Source organism: Schistocerca nitens, chromosome 1 (assembly GCF_023898315.1).
Source record: "Schistocerca nitens isolate TAMUIC-IGC-003100 chromosome 1, iqSchNite1.1, whole genome shotgun sequence".
In the NCBI taxonomy this organism is placed as follows: Eukaryota; Metazoa; Arthropoda; class Insecta; order Orthoptera; family Acrididae; genus Schistocerca; species Schistocerca nitens.
This window is the reverse complement of record NC_064614.1, coordinates 758,910,176-758,923,877: the sequence shown is the minus strand read 5'-3', so window position 1 is coordinate 758,923,877 and position 13,702 is coordinate 758,910,176. Positions and strand designations below refer to the sequence as shown.

At 38.0% G+C, this 13,702-nt stretch overlaps 1 protein-coding gene across 1 annotated transcript in view; it reads right to left on the bottom strand.

Moving 5' to 3' along the window:
- Positions 1–13,702, bottom strand: part of LOC126199029 (cingulin-like) — a 310,715-nt gene that overhangs the window by 47,518 nt on the left and 249,495 nt on the right. Inside the window, exon 11 of the mRNA XM_049935770.1 lies at positions 10,911–11,104. Coding sequence (XP_049791727.1) covers positions 10,911–11,104 — 194 coding nt within the window. The remainder of the gene's footprint in view (positions 1–10,910; positions 11,105–13,702) is intronic.

Here is a 13,702-nt window from a genome sequence, read left to right as displayed (position 1 = left end):
ACATCGAAAGAAAACCAGTGCAGAACTAAGCCAAATAGCAAATATGGATGAAACTTCTCTGTCATTTGATGTGCTGAGTAACAGCACTGTTGTCCTTTCAAGTTGTGCTGATGGTACTAAACTTAATCCAATGATCATTTTCATGCACAAAACAATTCCAAAACCTGAAAAATTGCCAGGTGTTACTGTTCATATACATGACAAGGGTTGGATGGACAAGGCAGATATGAAATTAAGAATTAACAAAATGTGGGAGAAAAGGAAAGGTGCTTTATTGAAGAGGAGTTTTCTTCTTGTGCTAGATCAGTTTTGTAGTCATGTGAAAAATTCTGTGAAAGAGAAACTGAGACAGGGAAATACAGAGCATGCTGTTATTTCGGGAGGACTTACTACACAATTGCTACCTCTTTATGTCTCCATAAATAAACCATTTAAAGTGAATATGAGAGGGAAATGGAACAAATGGATGATGGATGAAAACCAACATGAATTTACATTGAAGGGAGCTTTAAAATAACCTAAAATCAAACAACTGTGTTAGTGGATAAAACAGTCATGGTCCAGAGTGAGAGAAAACATTATTGTTAAATCTTTCAAGAAGTGTGGCATAAGTGACACTGTTCATGCCAGTGGAGACCGTCTCATGTAAATGAAGAGTACAATGAAGAAGAAGAAGTAAGTAAGTTCAGATGACGATTTTCAGTTCAAAGATCAGTTTAAAGTTCAGTTTGGTTTTATAAACTAAGGATTTGTTTTTTAGTCTGACTTTTCAACCTAATAATAAAAATGGTAAAATGTAATTTTAAAAAAATTGCTTAAAAATTAAGGTGTGTCTTATAATCTGTAGCATCTTACACTCCTTAAAATATAGTACACAACACTTCTGTCAGCAGGTCTGTTCATACTATGTGCCACATGGGCCCTTCATTGCAGGTTTCCACACGGTTCTGTGGCACTACCTATGCCAGCTCATTTGCCTCCATTGGATATTCAATGTTGTGGATAAAAATCACAGCACTCAAAAGTTGTGCAACATCAATAAAAGTCGGTAGGTGTTTCTACATCTGAAAAATGATGTCTACTTAAAGTTCACCCCATGAGGTTGTAAATCAGTTTTACTATAAATACATGCTGTAATTGTCATCAGTGTTCGTTGCCTTTGAAATTGTACATGATGACCTGATGTCAGTCAAGAATGCCTCTAAAGTGGCAAAGATGCCATTATCATCACCTCAATGAGTGTTTGGCATATGGTTCTGGCACAGGATACATCATCTCCAGCAGTGACATCAGCAGCATTTGGCAATGTAGACACACAATGAACTGTTAAAAATCGGTTATTTCAAGGACAACTCCAAGCCAGATGCCCTGTAGCATGCATTCCACTGACCACAAACCATCTCCATTTGCTCACTGGAGGGCATGTTGGAAGTCTGTTGTGTTCTCTGACGAAAGCTGGTTCTACCCCAGTGCCAGTGACAACCATTTGTTGGTTAGTAGGAGGTCAGTATAGGGCCTGCAAGTAACCTGTCTGCATGCTGGACACACTGGACCTACACCTGAAGTTATTGTCTGGGGTCCGATTTCATATGACAGCAGGAGCACTCAAGCACTGGTTATCAATGTATCAGCATTCTCCATCTGACTGCAAATTTGTATGTCAGTCTGACAATTTGACCTGTTGTGCTGCCATTCATGAACAGAAATCCAGGGGGTGTTGTCCAACAGGATAATGCTCACCCACATGCTGCTGTTGTAACCCAACATGCTCTATAGAGTGTCAACATGTTGCCTGTCTCCACTCAAACACATATGGGGCAGCATCGGATGACAACTACAGATTTATCCACAACCGACATTAATTGTTCCTGTATTGACTGATCAAGTTCAACAGGCATGGAACTCCATCCCACAAACTGAGATGCATCATCTGTACAACACAATACACTCATGTTTGCATGCTTACATTCAACATTCTGGCAGTTACACTGGTTATTAATATACCAGCACTTCACATTTGCAATGGCTTATCTCATGCCTACTTTACTCTGTGATGTTATAGTGTTAGTCACTTAAATGTGTTACCTAGACAAATGTATTCCCAAAATATCATTATTCTACATTAATTTTTTTTTTTTTGGTTGAGTTTTTATTTCGGTCAGTGCATATTAGGTTTGACAGCACCAAATGTACCTGACCTCTTTGAGGACGTCTGCATTGAAATTGGTATCAGTGACCATGAGGCAGTTGTTGCAACAATTCTTACTAAAGTACAAAGGGCAACTAAAACAAGAACCTTCTAAAAAAACATAGACTATTGTGTAACAGGTGTGAAACAAAGAATATGGTTATAGATAAAGAGATGCTAAATGAAATGCAATTGGCTTTCAAGAGGGTGATGTGTGTGACTTCAATGACTACCAGTGAAGAATATAGTAAATTGGTCTTTCAGAAAACCAAGAAATTCTTGTTTAATGTAGAGGCTGTTAGCGGTACTAAAGAGAATCCAGTCACTCATGGATGAGATAGGAACTGAAATTGAGGGTAGCAGAAATGCTTAACTCTATTTTCAAATGTTCTTATACAAAAGAAAACCCAGGAGTATTGCCCAAATTTAATCATCATACCAATAAAAACGTGAGTGAAATAAGTGCTAGTGTCAGTGGCATTGAGAAACAGCTAAAATCATTAAAACTGAAAAAGCTCCAGTGCCTAATGGAATTTATATCAGATTCTATACTGAATTCATGGCTGAGTTAACGGCTATGTTGACTATAATCTAACACATATCCCTTGAACAAAAAACTGTGCCCTGTAGTTTGAAGAAAGCACAGATCACATTCATTTACAAGAAGTGTAGTAGAAGTAATCCATGACACTGCCATCTGGTACCCTTGACAGCAATTTCTTGTAGAATCTTAGAACATATTCCGAGCTCAAACATAATGGCACGCCTTGAACAGAATGACTTACTCCAAGTCAACAAGCATGGAGTCCAAAAATGCTGATCATATGAAACCCAACTTGTCCTTTCATATAACATACTGAAAGATTTGGATGGAGGCAGTCAAGTAGAAGCAGTATTCCTTGATTTCCAATAAGCATTTGACTCAGTATCAACATCTACATTTATTATCAAAAGTATGACAATATGGGGTATCAAGTGAAATTTAGAACTGGATTTGGGATTTTTTCGTATAGAGGAAGCAGCAAGTTATCTTGGATGGAGGGTCATCAACAGATGTTGAAATAACTTCAGGTGAGACCCAGAGGAATATATTTGGGCTTTTGCTGCTCATGTTGTATATTAATGACTTTGCTGCCAATATTAATAATAACCTCACACTTTTGTTGATGATGCTTTTATCTATAATGAATGACTCTCAGAGAAAAGCTTCACAAAAAACATAGTAGTCCTACAACTATAATATCAATGCATCACAGCTGGAATACGTTAACCCACATAAATACGTGGGTGTAGCACTTTTTAGGGATATGAAATGGAATGAACACATAGTATCATTCATGGTTAATGCAGGTGGTAGTCTTTGGTTTATTGGTAGAATACTGGGTAAATGCAATCAATCTACAAAGGCAATTGCTTAAAAGTCACTAATGTGATCTATCCCAGAATATTGCTCAAGTGTGTGGAAACTGTACCAAAGAAGACTGACAAGGAATATTAAATGTATACAGAGAAGGGCAGCACAAATGATCACAGGTTTGGTTGATGCATGAGAGAATGTCACAGAGATGCTTAAGAAACTAAACTGGCAGAGTCTTGAAGACAGATTTAAGCTATCTCGAGAAAACCTAGTTGCAATGTTTCAAGAGCCAGTTTCAAATGATGACTCTAGAGATATACTACAATCCCCTCATATAGGGATCACTCCTGTAGGGATCTTGAGGACTAGATTAGATTAATTACAACATGGATATAGGCATGTAAACAATAACCCTTCTTAAGCTGCATATGTGAATGGAATGAGAAAATACCTGGTACAATGGTATGTATACTATTCCATACACTTCACAGTGGTTTGCTGAGTACAGATGTAGATGTAGATGTAGATACTAGTAAATAAATAGTGCTTCAAAACCCAATGAATCATTTAAGCTAACCCTTTATTCTTCTTTGCTTGAAAATTGAAACTGATTTGGTTTGTCATATTTTCTTGGAATTCAGTAAATAATCAAACTAAGTAAAGGTACTCCATATTATTGAAAAAAACTCAAACAAGTTGAAACAGACCTGTCTAATTTTCCAATCTACGTTCAGTATTAGCTTTGTTAGTGTATTAGCAATGTTTCTTGAACTCTTGAGATACCAGTTCATGTCATATAGACATACTTACAATGTTTCAACATTAAATAAACTGGAATAATTTAGTTTACTTTAATCGATCACCTTATCTTTCCTTCATCCCTCACAGTTTGTTCCTTTTCTCTTTCATATTTTCTCTAGGATTTACAAATTGCACAGTCTGAAATTGGCTTGGTTTTTAACTGTTTTTTTTTTCCATAATCACTTTAATGTTTTTCATGCCACCCATTTTAGACTGATTTTATATGTATTTCTTTGTTGACTTTCTTTCCTAGTAGTCCCTCTATTCTTCTTTGCTTGAAAATTGAAACTGATTTGGTTTGTGATATTTTCTTGGAATTCAGTAAATAATCAAACTAAGTAAAGGTACTCCATATTATTGAAAAAAACTCAAACAAGTTGAAACAGACCTGTCTAATTTTCCAATCTACATTCAGTATTAGCTTTGTTAGTATATTAGCAATGTTTCTTGAACTCTTGAGATACCAGTTCATGTAATATAGACATACTTACAATGTATCATCATTAAATAAACTGGAATAATTTAGTTTACTTTAATCTATCACCTTATCTTTCCTTCATCCCTCACAGTTTGTTCCTTTTCTCTTTCATATTTTCTCCAGGATTTACAAATTGCACAGTCTGAAATTGGCTTGGTTTTTAACTGTTTCTTTTTTTTTTTTCCATAATCACTTTAATGTTTTTCATGCCACCCGTTTTAGAATGATTTTATATTTATTTCTTTGTTGACTTTCTTTTCTAGTAGTCCCTCTATTCCCATAATAAGTTTATAAGCCTGCCTTTCAGTGTTACCCAATGGCTTAACTATAGCATTCTAATTTTTTCCAATTATATACCTTTTTAATCTTGCATATATCACAGACTTGTTGCAAATAATGCTTTGCTCTTTTGATTTCTATCTAATTTTCTTCACTTTTCTCTGTGTTTCAGATTACAAACTGCTGAAATATATTGTGTTTACTGCCAACTGTGTCTGTCAATGATTCTATAATCTCGGTATCTCTAGCGCCTATAGTATTTTCATCTATCATATGCTCCCTTTATTAGTGAAGGAATCAGCAATTGTCAAAGTCTATGAAAATGAATAAAAGGAACAAGGACTAATACAAATCAACTGTAATTCTTGAAAATTCTAAAATTGAGAGGATGGAGTAAAATTGCATGCAAAGAACATAGATCTTCTTTGTAACAACACAAAAGAACCTGGAAGTGCAGTCTATGTAATTACATTTTCTTTTTCTTCTACTTCATTTGATTGGCATTAAAGGTCAATTGGTTGCCTGTGCTATTAATAAAATAGATACACAGTCTCACAACTGCTTTGCTAGACTACAAATTTCTCTTTTGATTCCCCTAATTTAGTACTGATTTTCTTCTATCACATGAGAAATTCTTGTTTTTCAATCATTTCATATGAATGTTCAGTACAAAAGCACATAATAAATAATAAATACTGGCATGGAGGCAACACTGTTGATGAAGAAGCACATACCATGATAAAGAGCCATACAGTTTAATAATATTTCATCACAGAGTATCTTAATCGAATTCAACGTTACAATATGACCTGTACTTAATTTTCAGATTACTCATTTCATCTAGAGTTTTGGCATGGCTGCTGCTGCTGATCATTGTTGTAAATAAATATTTATCAATTAAAACTGTAGAGGAGCCACAAGTCATATGTAACTTTCCTTCATTGATACGTTTCACTCAACAAACACGAGTTTCCTCAGAAGTTAAGTAGACAGGGGTCACGCATTAAAGATATCTGGATGTGTACAGTGCCACCATAACACAAGCCATGCATGATGGTGGCACTACACACAGTAGATTGATGGTATGTGTACTTGGCTACATAATTTCTGTAGATGCTCATGTCTGTTGAGTAAAACACATCAGTCAATGAAACTTACTTGCAGCTTGTGGCTGCTTACAATTTTAATTTCTAATGGTTGCTATTCTCTCTGTAGGAAATACCTGTACTTTTTAAATATTTATCAGTTTTTGTGTAAACTATCTAAATTTTATTTATCTGAGAAGAAATTTTAACACATTACTACTTGCTACTTTCAGTAACGAGAATTATTTTAATCAAATGAAGACTCAGTGACAAGATTACTGAAACTATGGGGCATCTATTTGTCTAGAATGAGATTCCTTAAAGATATTGCAGTATACAACTTTCTGCAACAGTAATCACTTCACTGAAAAAAAGAAATCAGTGATAAGATAACTGTAAAAGAAGAGGATAAATAACTATAAAGGAATTTTAGTTTACTGTTACTGGCTTTCTGTGCTGGAGCCATGACAGTATCTCATTTACAGTAAGAAAAATTAAGTTAAAATAAACTGTGACTTTTAACTGAGAGCCTCAAAACCTGGCTGTCCAAAACTTGTTTAAGAAATGGCATCTGATTCCATACATAAACTTATCAAGGTCCACTTCAAAAATAGTCAATATAGTCCTTCATGGATCAGTTTGTTGTTGAAACTGAAGACAAGAGAAATAAAACAAAAAGAAAGAAAACAAAAATTTTGAATATAAAAATGGATTCATAAGCATCACAATACTGAAATAATCACTCCCAGTATTAACAATAAACTGAACTAGTTAATCACATTGGATACCCTACTGAGGTAACATCTCTTATAATGCTTATTTATTGAGGACCCCTCACACAGCAAGTAGCCTGAAAAAAAGTGTAGGGCACACCTGTTTATACACTCCTGGAAATGGAAAAAAGAACACATTGACACCGGTGTGTCAGACCCACCATACTTGCTCCGGACACTGCGAGAGGGCTGTACAAGCAATGATCACACGCACGGCACAGCGGACACACCAGGACCCGCGGTGTTGGCCGTCGAATGGCGCTAGCTGTGCAGCATTTGTGCACCGCCGCCGTCAGTGTCAGCCAGTTTGCCGTGGCATACAGAGCTCCATCGCAGTCTTTAACACTGGTAGCATGCCGCGACAGTGTGGACGTGAACCGTATGTCCAGTTGACGGACTTTGAGCGAGGGCGTATAGTGGGCATGTGGGAGGCCGGGTGGACGTACCGCCGAATTGCTCAACACGTGGGGCGTGAGGTCTCCACAGTACATCGATGTTGTCGCCAGTGGTCGGCGGAAGGTGCACGTACCCGTTGACCTGGGACCGGACCGCAGCGACGCACGGATGCACGCCAAGACCGTAGGATCCTATGCAGTGCCGTAGGGGACCGCACCGCCACTTCCCAGCAAATTAGGGACACTGTTGCTCCTGGGGTATCGGCGAGGACCATTCGCAACCGTCTCCATGAAGCTGGGCTACGGTCCCACACACTGTTAGGCCGTCTTCTGCTCACGCCCCAACATCGTGCAGCCCGCCTCCAGTGGTGTCAGGACAGGCGTGAATGGAGGGACGAATGGAGACGTGTCGTCTTCAGCGATGAGAGTCGCTTCTGCCTTGGTGCCAATGATGGTCGTATGCGTGTTTGGCGCCATGCAGGTGAGTGCCACAATCAGGACTGCATACGACCGAGGCACACAGGGCCAACACCCGGCTTCATGGTGTGGGGAGCGATCTCCTACACTGGCCGTACACCACTGGTGATTGTCGAAGGGACACTGAATAGTGCACGGTACATCCAAACCGTCATCGAACCCATCGTTCTACCATTCCTAGACCGGCAAGGGAACTTGCTGTTCCAACAGGACAATGCACATCCGCATGTATCCCGTGCCACCCAACGTGCTCTAGAAGGTGTAAGTCAACTACCCTGGCCAGCAAGATCTCCGGATCTGTCCCCCATTGAGCATGTTTGGGACTGGATGAAGCGTCGTCTCACACGGTCTGCACGTCCAGCACGAACGCTGGTCCAACTGAGGCGCCAGGTGGAAATGGCATGGCAAGCCGTTCCACAGGACTACATCCAGCATCTCTACGATCGTCTCCATGGGAGAATAGCAGCCTGCATTGCTGCGAAAGGTGGATATACACTGTACTAGTGCCGACATTGTGCATGCTCTGTTGCCTGTGTCTATGTGCCTGTGGTTCTGTCAGTGTGATCATGTGATGTATCTGACCCCAGGAATGTGTCAATAAAGTTTCCCCTTCCTGGGACAATGAATTCACGGTGTTCTTATTTCAATTTCCAGGAGTGTACAATGCTGGCCATTGCAACTACAACACTGGAAATGATATCAAATAACAAAATTTTACTTACTGCACATATACAGTATAGAAACAAAAATACATGACTGAATTTTTAGGTGATTTTGGAGTATACAAGAAGCAAAGTCTGCAGCTCATGGTCGTGCGGTAGCATTCTCGCTTCCCGCGCTCTGGTTCCCGGGTTCGATTCCCGGCGGGGTCAGGGATTTTCTCTGCCTCGTGATGACTGGGTGTTGTGTGCTGTCCTTAGGTTAGTTAGGTTTAAGTAGTTCTAAGTTCTAGGGGACTGATGACCATAGATGTTAAGTCCCATAGTGCTCGGAGCCATTTGAACCATTTTGAACCAAGAAGCAAAATTAGTCCACAGATTTGCCACCTCTGGCTGCAACAATGGCACTAACCCAGTTGTGCACTGAGTTGAAATGAACTTTGGTGCAAGATATGGGTATGACACTATATGCTGCTTCAACACCATGATACATTTCATCAGTCATGAGGCTGGCAAGTGTTGGTGTGACAGTTTCTTGGCAGCTCATAACCAGATATTTTAAACTGATGAGAGATTTGGAGAATGTATTGACAAGGGTGAAAGTCAAACACCCTCTATAATAAGAGAACTTAGGATAGCATGAGAAATGCAGTCTCACTTTGTGTTGTTTGAAGGTAATGACATGGAGACCTAAAAATGGGACAGAGCTACCCAACTAAACACGATAAATGTAAGGACTGCTGCACAAATTAGGGGCTATGCAAACTTGAGGTGATTGTGTTAAGTACCCAATGACATTCCAAGGTATAATGCCACATTCTGGGTTGGTATGATGGTGATGATGAATCTAGTCTGGCACCATTCATTCTCCTCAGAGCCTAGCCTCCACACTTGGATACATTCACTTGAACAGATGACATTGCTGCACTCCTGTGTCCACAGCTGTACTGTGTACTGCTGGTACATCTATATCTGCTACCTTGTCAAGGGAATCCACATCAATGCTTGTGGTGCTCCTGACATCAGTGCACTGTTCTTGTTAATAATTGTCAGCTTCCTTCAAATGCACGTAAATGCAGATTAATCTGGAAGATGTCACATTGTTTAAATATATGGGGATAATATTACAATGTAATATCAGATGGGCCTAATATATGAAATCAGTTGTAGGAAGGTGAATGGAAGATTTAGATTTGATAGAGGGATTCTAGAAAAGTGCAGTTCATCTTTTCAGGAGACAGCATAGAAGATACTATTGTGAAATGCTCTAGAGTATGGTTTCTGTATTTGGAGTCATTAACAAGTACACTTCATAGCAGAGATTGTAGGAATTCAGGGACTTGCTGTTGTAATAATAAGAGGTCATCATGGTCCACACAAAAGTGTAACAGAGAAAGGTTAAGAACAAAGCTGACATTTTACTTGCCAAACTGCACCGCATAAATTATGGAAGTAGTACTTGAGATAGACTGTGCTACAATTTTGGTGCTTCTATTATATTCACCAAATATAGACCATGAAATTAATGTAAGAGAGTTTAGGATGTGTATGGAAGCATACAGACAGGCATTTATTCCTTGCTCCAGTAACAAGTCAAATAATACTGATGCTGAAACCTCTCCACTGTACACTAGCCTACAAAGTAAATAACGGATCACAGATGTTTGGAGAATAAGGAAAAATAAGAATGGTCAACTTAAATTTTTCTCGTGATTCAGGTTTCAGAGTGTTTAATTCCTCATTATTTCTTCTGTAACTAGTGGTATACAATGCTTCCTTATGTATTATCTCAAGTTTTATAGTGTTTGATTGTCTATCATATTACATACATGAAAATGGATAGATGAAAAAATCTACCCACCAAGCAGCAGCAGGAGAACATACACACAAAAGGATTTAACTTTCACAAGCTTTCAGAGCCAGTGGCTCCTTCTTCTAGCAGAAGAGTAGAAGGGGAAGGAAGAGGAGTGAAGGAAAAGGACTGCAGAGGTTTAGGGAAAGGGGAGCGTCAGGGGTGACTTACCAGACGGGATGAGAAGGAAGAGCATCATCACTTAGTGAGTAGATTTTTCATCTATTCATTTACATTATATTATTGATTATTATATAATTGATTATTTTCATTCTTATATTGCATGCATGATTATACGTGATAAGTGAGTTTGATATGTATCATTTCTTCACTCTGTGATGGATGTTCTTCATAAACACCTAATTGATTCTTTTAGGAGTGACTAAAAACAATTCTAACTTCATAGTTATGAAATGTTTTCAAATATTATTATTTAAGTGTTGCAGTTATTTGCATTCCTGTGCTACCAAATTTTTTAATGGTCTGTGCTTCTTCGGCTAGACTATTTTTAAATTCCCCTCTCTACATGTGAAAAATCCCCTCTCCAAAGCAGATGATCACTGTACCGTTGCCTCTCCCGTAAAGCCTTCTCTAGTTCCGCAATACGTGCCTCATGTCTTGTTCTCTGAAGGCTCCACTTATTCAGTTGCTCCTCTTGCTTCTGAACTAGCTTTTCAAGCCGTAACACTTGTAGTTGTCTGACTTCAAGCAGCTTCTTTAAGTCCTGTGATTCACTGCTGGATGAAATGTCTTGATGTACCTGCAATTAAACCCAGTTAAAAAAACTCAAACAAATGCACAAACCACAATTCAAAGTAACACTGAAGATGAATATTTGAGATGGAAAAAAGGGAGCTCTCTCCCTAACTTTTGAAATGGGAATAGTTGAAGCAAGATCAGTAGTGTTACTAATTAAAACGCCTTACTGAACCTCTATTTTCCAGAAATTAAATAAAAATATCTTCTTCATGACAAAGAAAGGGAAGCAGAAGTCATTTTTTCGTGTATTCATTCCTTCATTCATCATGCTCCATAGATCTCCATATGAAGGAGACATGCCAGAGATGTGGAATGACTGAAGGTATAGATCAATAACAAGTCACAATTGCTTAAAACAGCATTAAGAACTAAATATTGTTAAACTGTTCAACAAATTCATAAGGTAAGAATTCAAAAATGTATATTATGAATGTATTTAAGAATAGGGAACTCCAACAAATTACATTAAGGAACAAGTTTGGCATTTGGTAAAAAGAAGATAATGAATGAAAGGTTAGTTAATTAACAATAGTTCTCAAGTGAACAGATAAGAAGTTGCAGGCATGAAGATGATAATTTTCTGCTATGTCTCACTGACTGTATCAAATGTTTTGGTTATGTCATAACACATATTTTCTATTTTCAAACATTAAGTGCCACTAAAAATGTAATTTCTACAGTATCCTCAGCTGTAAACAACATTTGTTTTTTCCACAAATTCAAGCAATAATAACACCCTCTTTCCCACAATAGTTCCCACTTATTTTAGTGTACATCTATGTGAATAAAGATATATTTTTGAGACCATTTAGAAATTTTGTAGTCTCTAACATATTTTACAGTAAATCGATTGTAGCAAGCTCACTTGTGCATTCCAAAACTTTTGTCCCAATATGTGATTTGGAAAATAGCTTCTCCTTAACTGCAGTATATGTATGTAGATATTTACATACTTTATGCAATATTTCCATCTTTCTCCATGCTTTTATCAGTTTGTTACAAGGAAGTGTTTGAAAGTTTATGGTAATAGTGTAAACGTAAATCTTCTGAATATGACTGCTGTATCATAACAGTGTGCACTGTACAAATTGTAACTGTCATACTGTGTGCAATTTAAGTTCCCCCTCCAACAACACAGTGTATTGTCTGCATTTGTCATAAATTTCTTTGATTTTCGTATCTGTCCATGAGCATAACTTTTATAAAAGAAAAGTTTGGGACTCAAAGTTCCAAGTAACTACGAAAAATTAGTAAAGTTTATCACAGGTATTTCCTTTGTTATAACACAAGCCCATCACTTCAGTTTTGAAGCTTGTAATCCTTATAGTGTAACAGTTCCAAGTATTAAAAGAGAATATGAAAACTTAAAGTTACTTGTTTATTGTCCTAAAAACATTGCATCAGAGTCAATGCTGCACCACTCTACATCCAGATTTGTGAACATGATGAGTTATTTGTTGCTTATAAGCAGCAGTAAATGGACATCACTGTGTCAAGTGACTGGAAGCTGCTGCAAACAGATATGTTGGGAGGACTGCTGTGAGACACATTTATTTATTTATTTATTTTTCATTCTTTAATTACTCTTTGTAGTGATATTGGGTACATCAAGATATACAAGGATTTGTTACACAGTATTTGGTGATTATTTACATTAAAAACATGAATACACACAATTTTTCAGGTATTTGTAAGACTTAGAGTTTACATCATACAAATAAAATGCTGCACCACTGTACATCCAGATCTGTGAACATGATGAGTTATTTGTTGCTTATAAGCAGCAGTAAATGGACTTCACTGTGTCAAGTGAATGGAAGCTGCTGCAAACAGATATGTTGGGACATCTCTGCCCACACTCTTTGCCTTTACAAATGTCTGCTTGTGTCTGTGTATATGGGGATGGATACGTGTGTGTGTGCAAGTGTATACCTGTCCTTTTTTTCCCCCTAAGGTAAGTCTTTCCACTCCCGGGATCGGAATGACTCCTTACCCTCTCCCTTAAAACCCACAGCCTTTCGTCTTTCCCTCTCCTTCCCTCTTTCCTGATGAAGCAACCGTTGGTTGCGAAAGCTTGAATTTTGTGTGTATGTTTGTGTTTGTTTGTGTGTCTATCGACCTGCCAGCGCTTTCGTTTGGTAAGTCACATCATCCTTGTTTTTAGATATAAATAAAATCACACATGTACATACACAAAGTAGTATACAGAGTTAAGAAAATATAAAAATTTGTGCAAACATATAATGGATAACATGACATCTTTGCATCATTTTACATGGAATTCATAGATGACACTCTTATTTAAGGATTTTGTATACTATCTTCTAAGAACTCTTTTATATTGAGAATGAGATATTCACTCTGCAGCGGAGTGTGCCCGACCGAGACTCGAACTCGGGACCTTTGCCTTTCGCGGGCAAGTGCTCTACCAACTGAGCTACCGAAGCACGACTCACGCCCGGTACTCACAGCTTTACTTCTGCCAGTACCTCATCTCCTACCTTCCAAACTTTACAGAAGCTCTCCTGCGAACCTTGCAGAACTAGCACTCCTGAAAGAAAGGATATTGCGGAGACATGGCTTAGCCACAGCCTGGGGG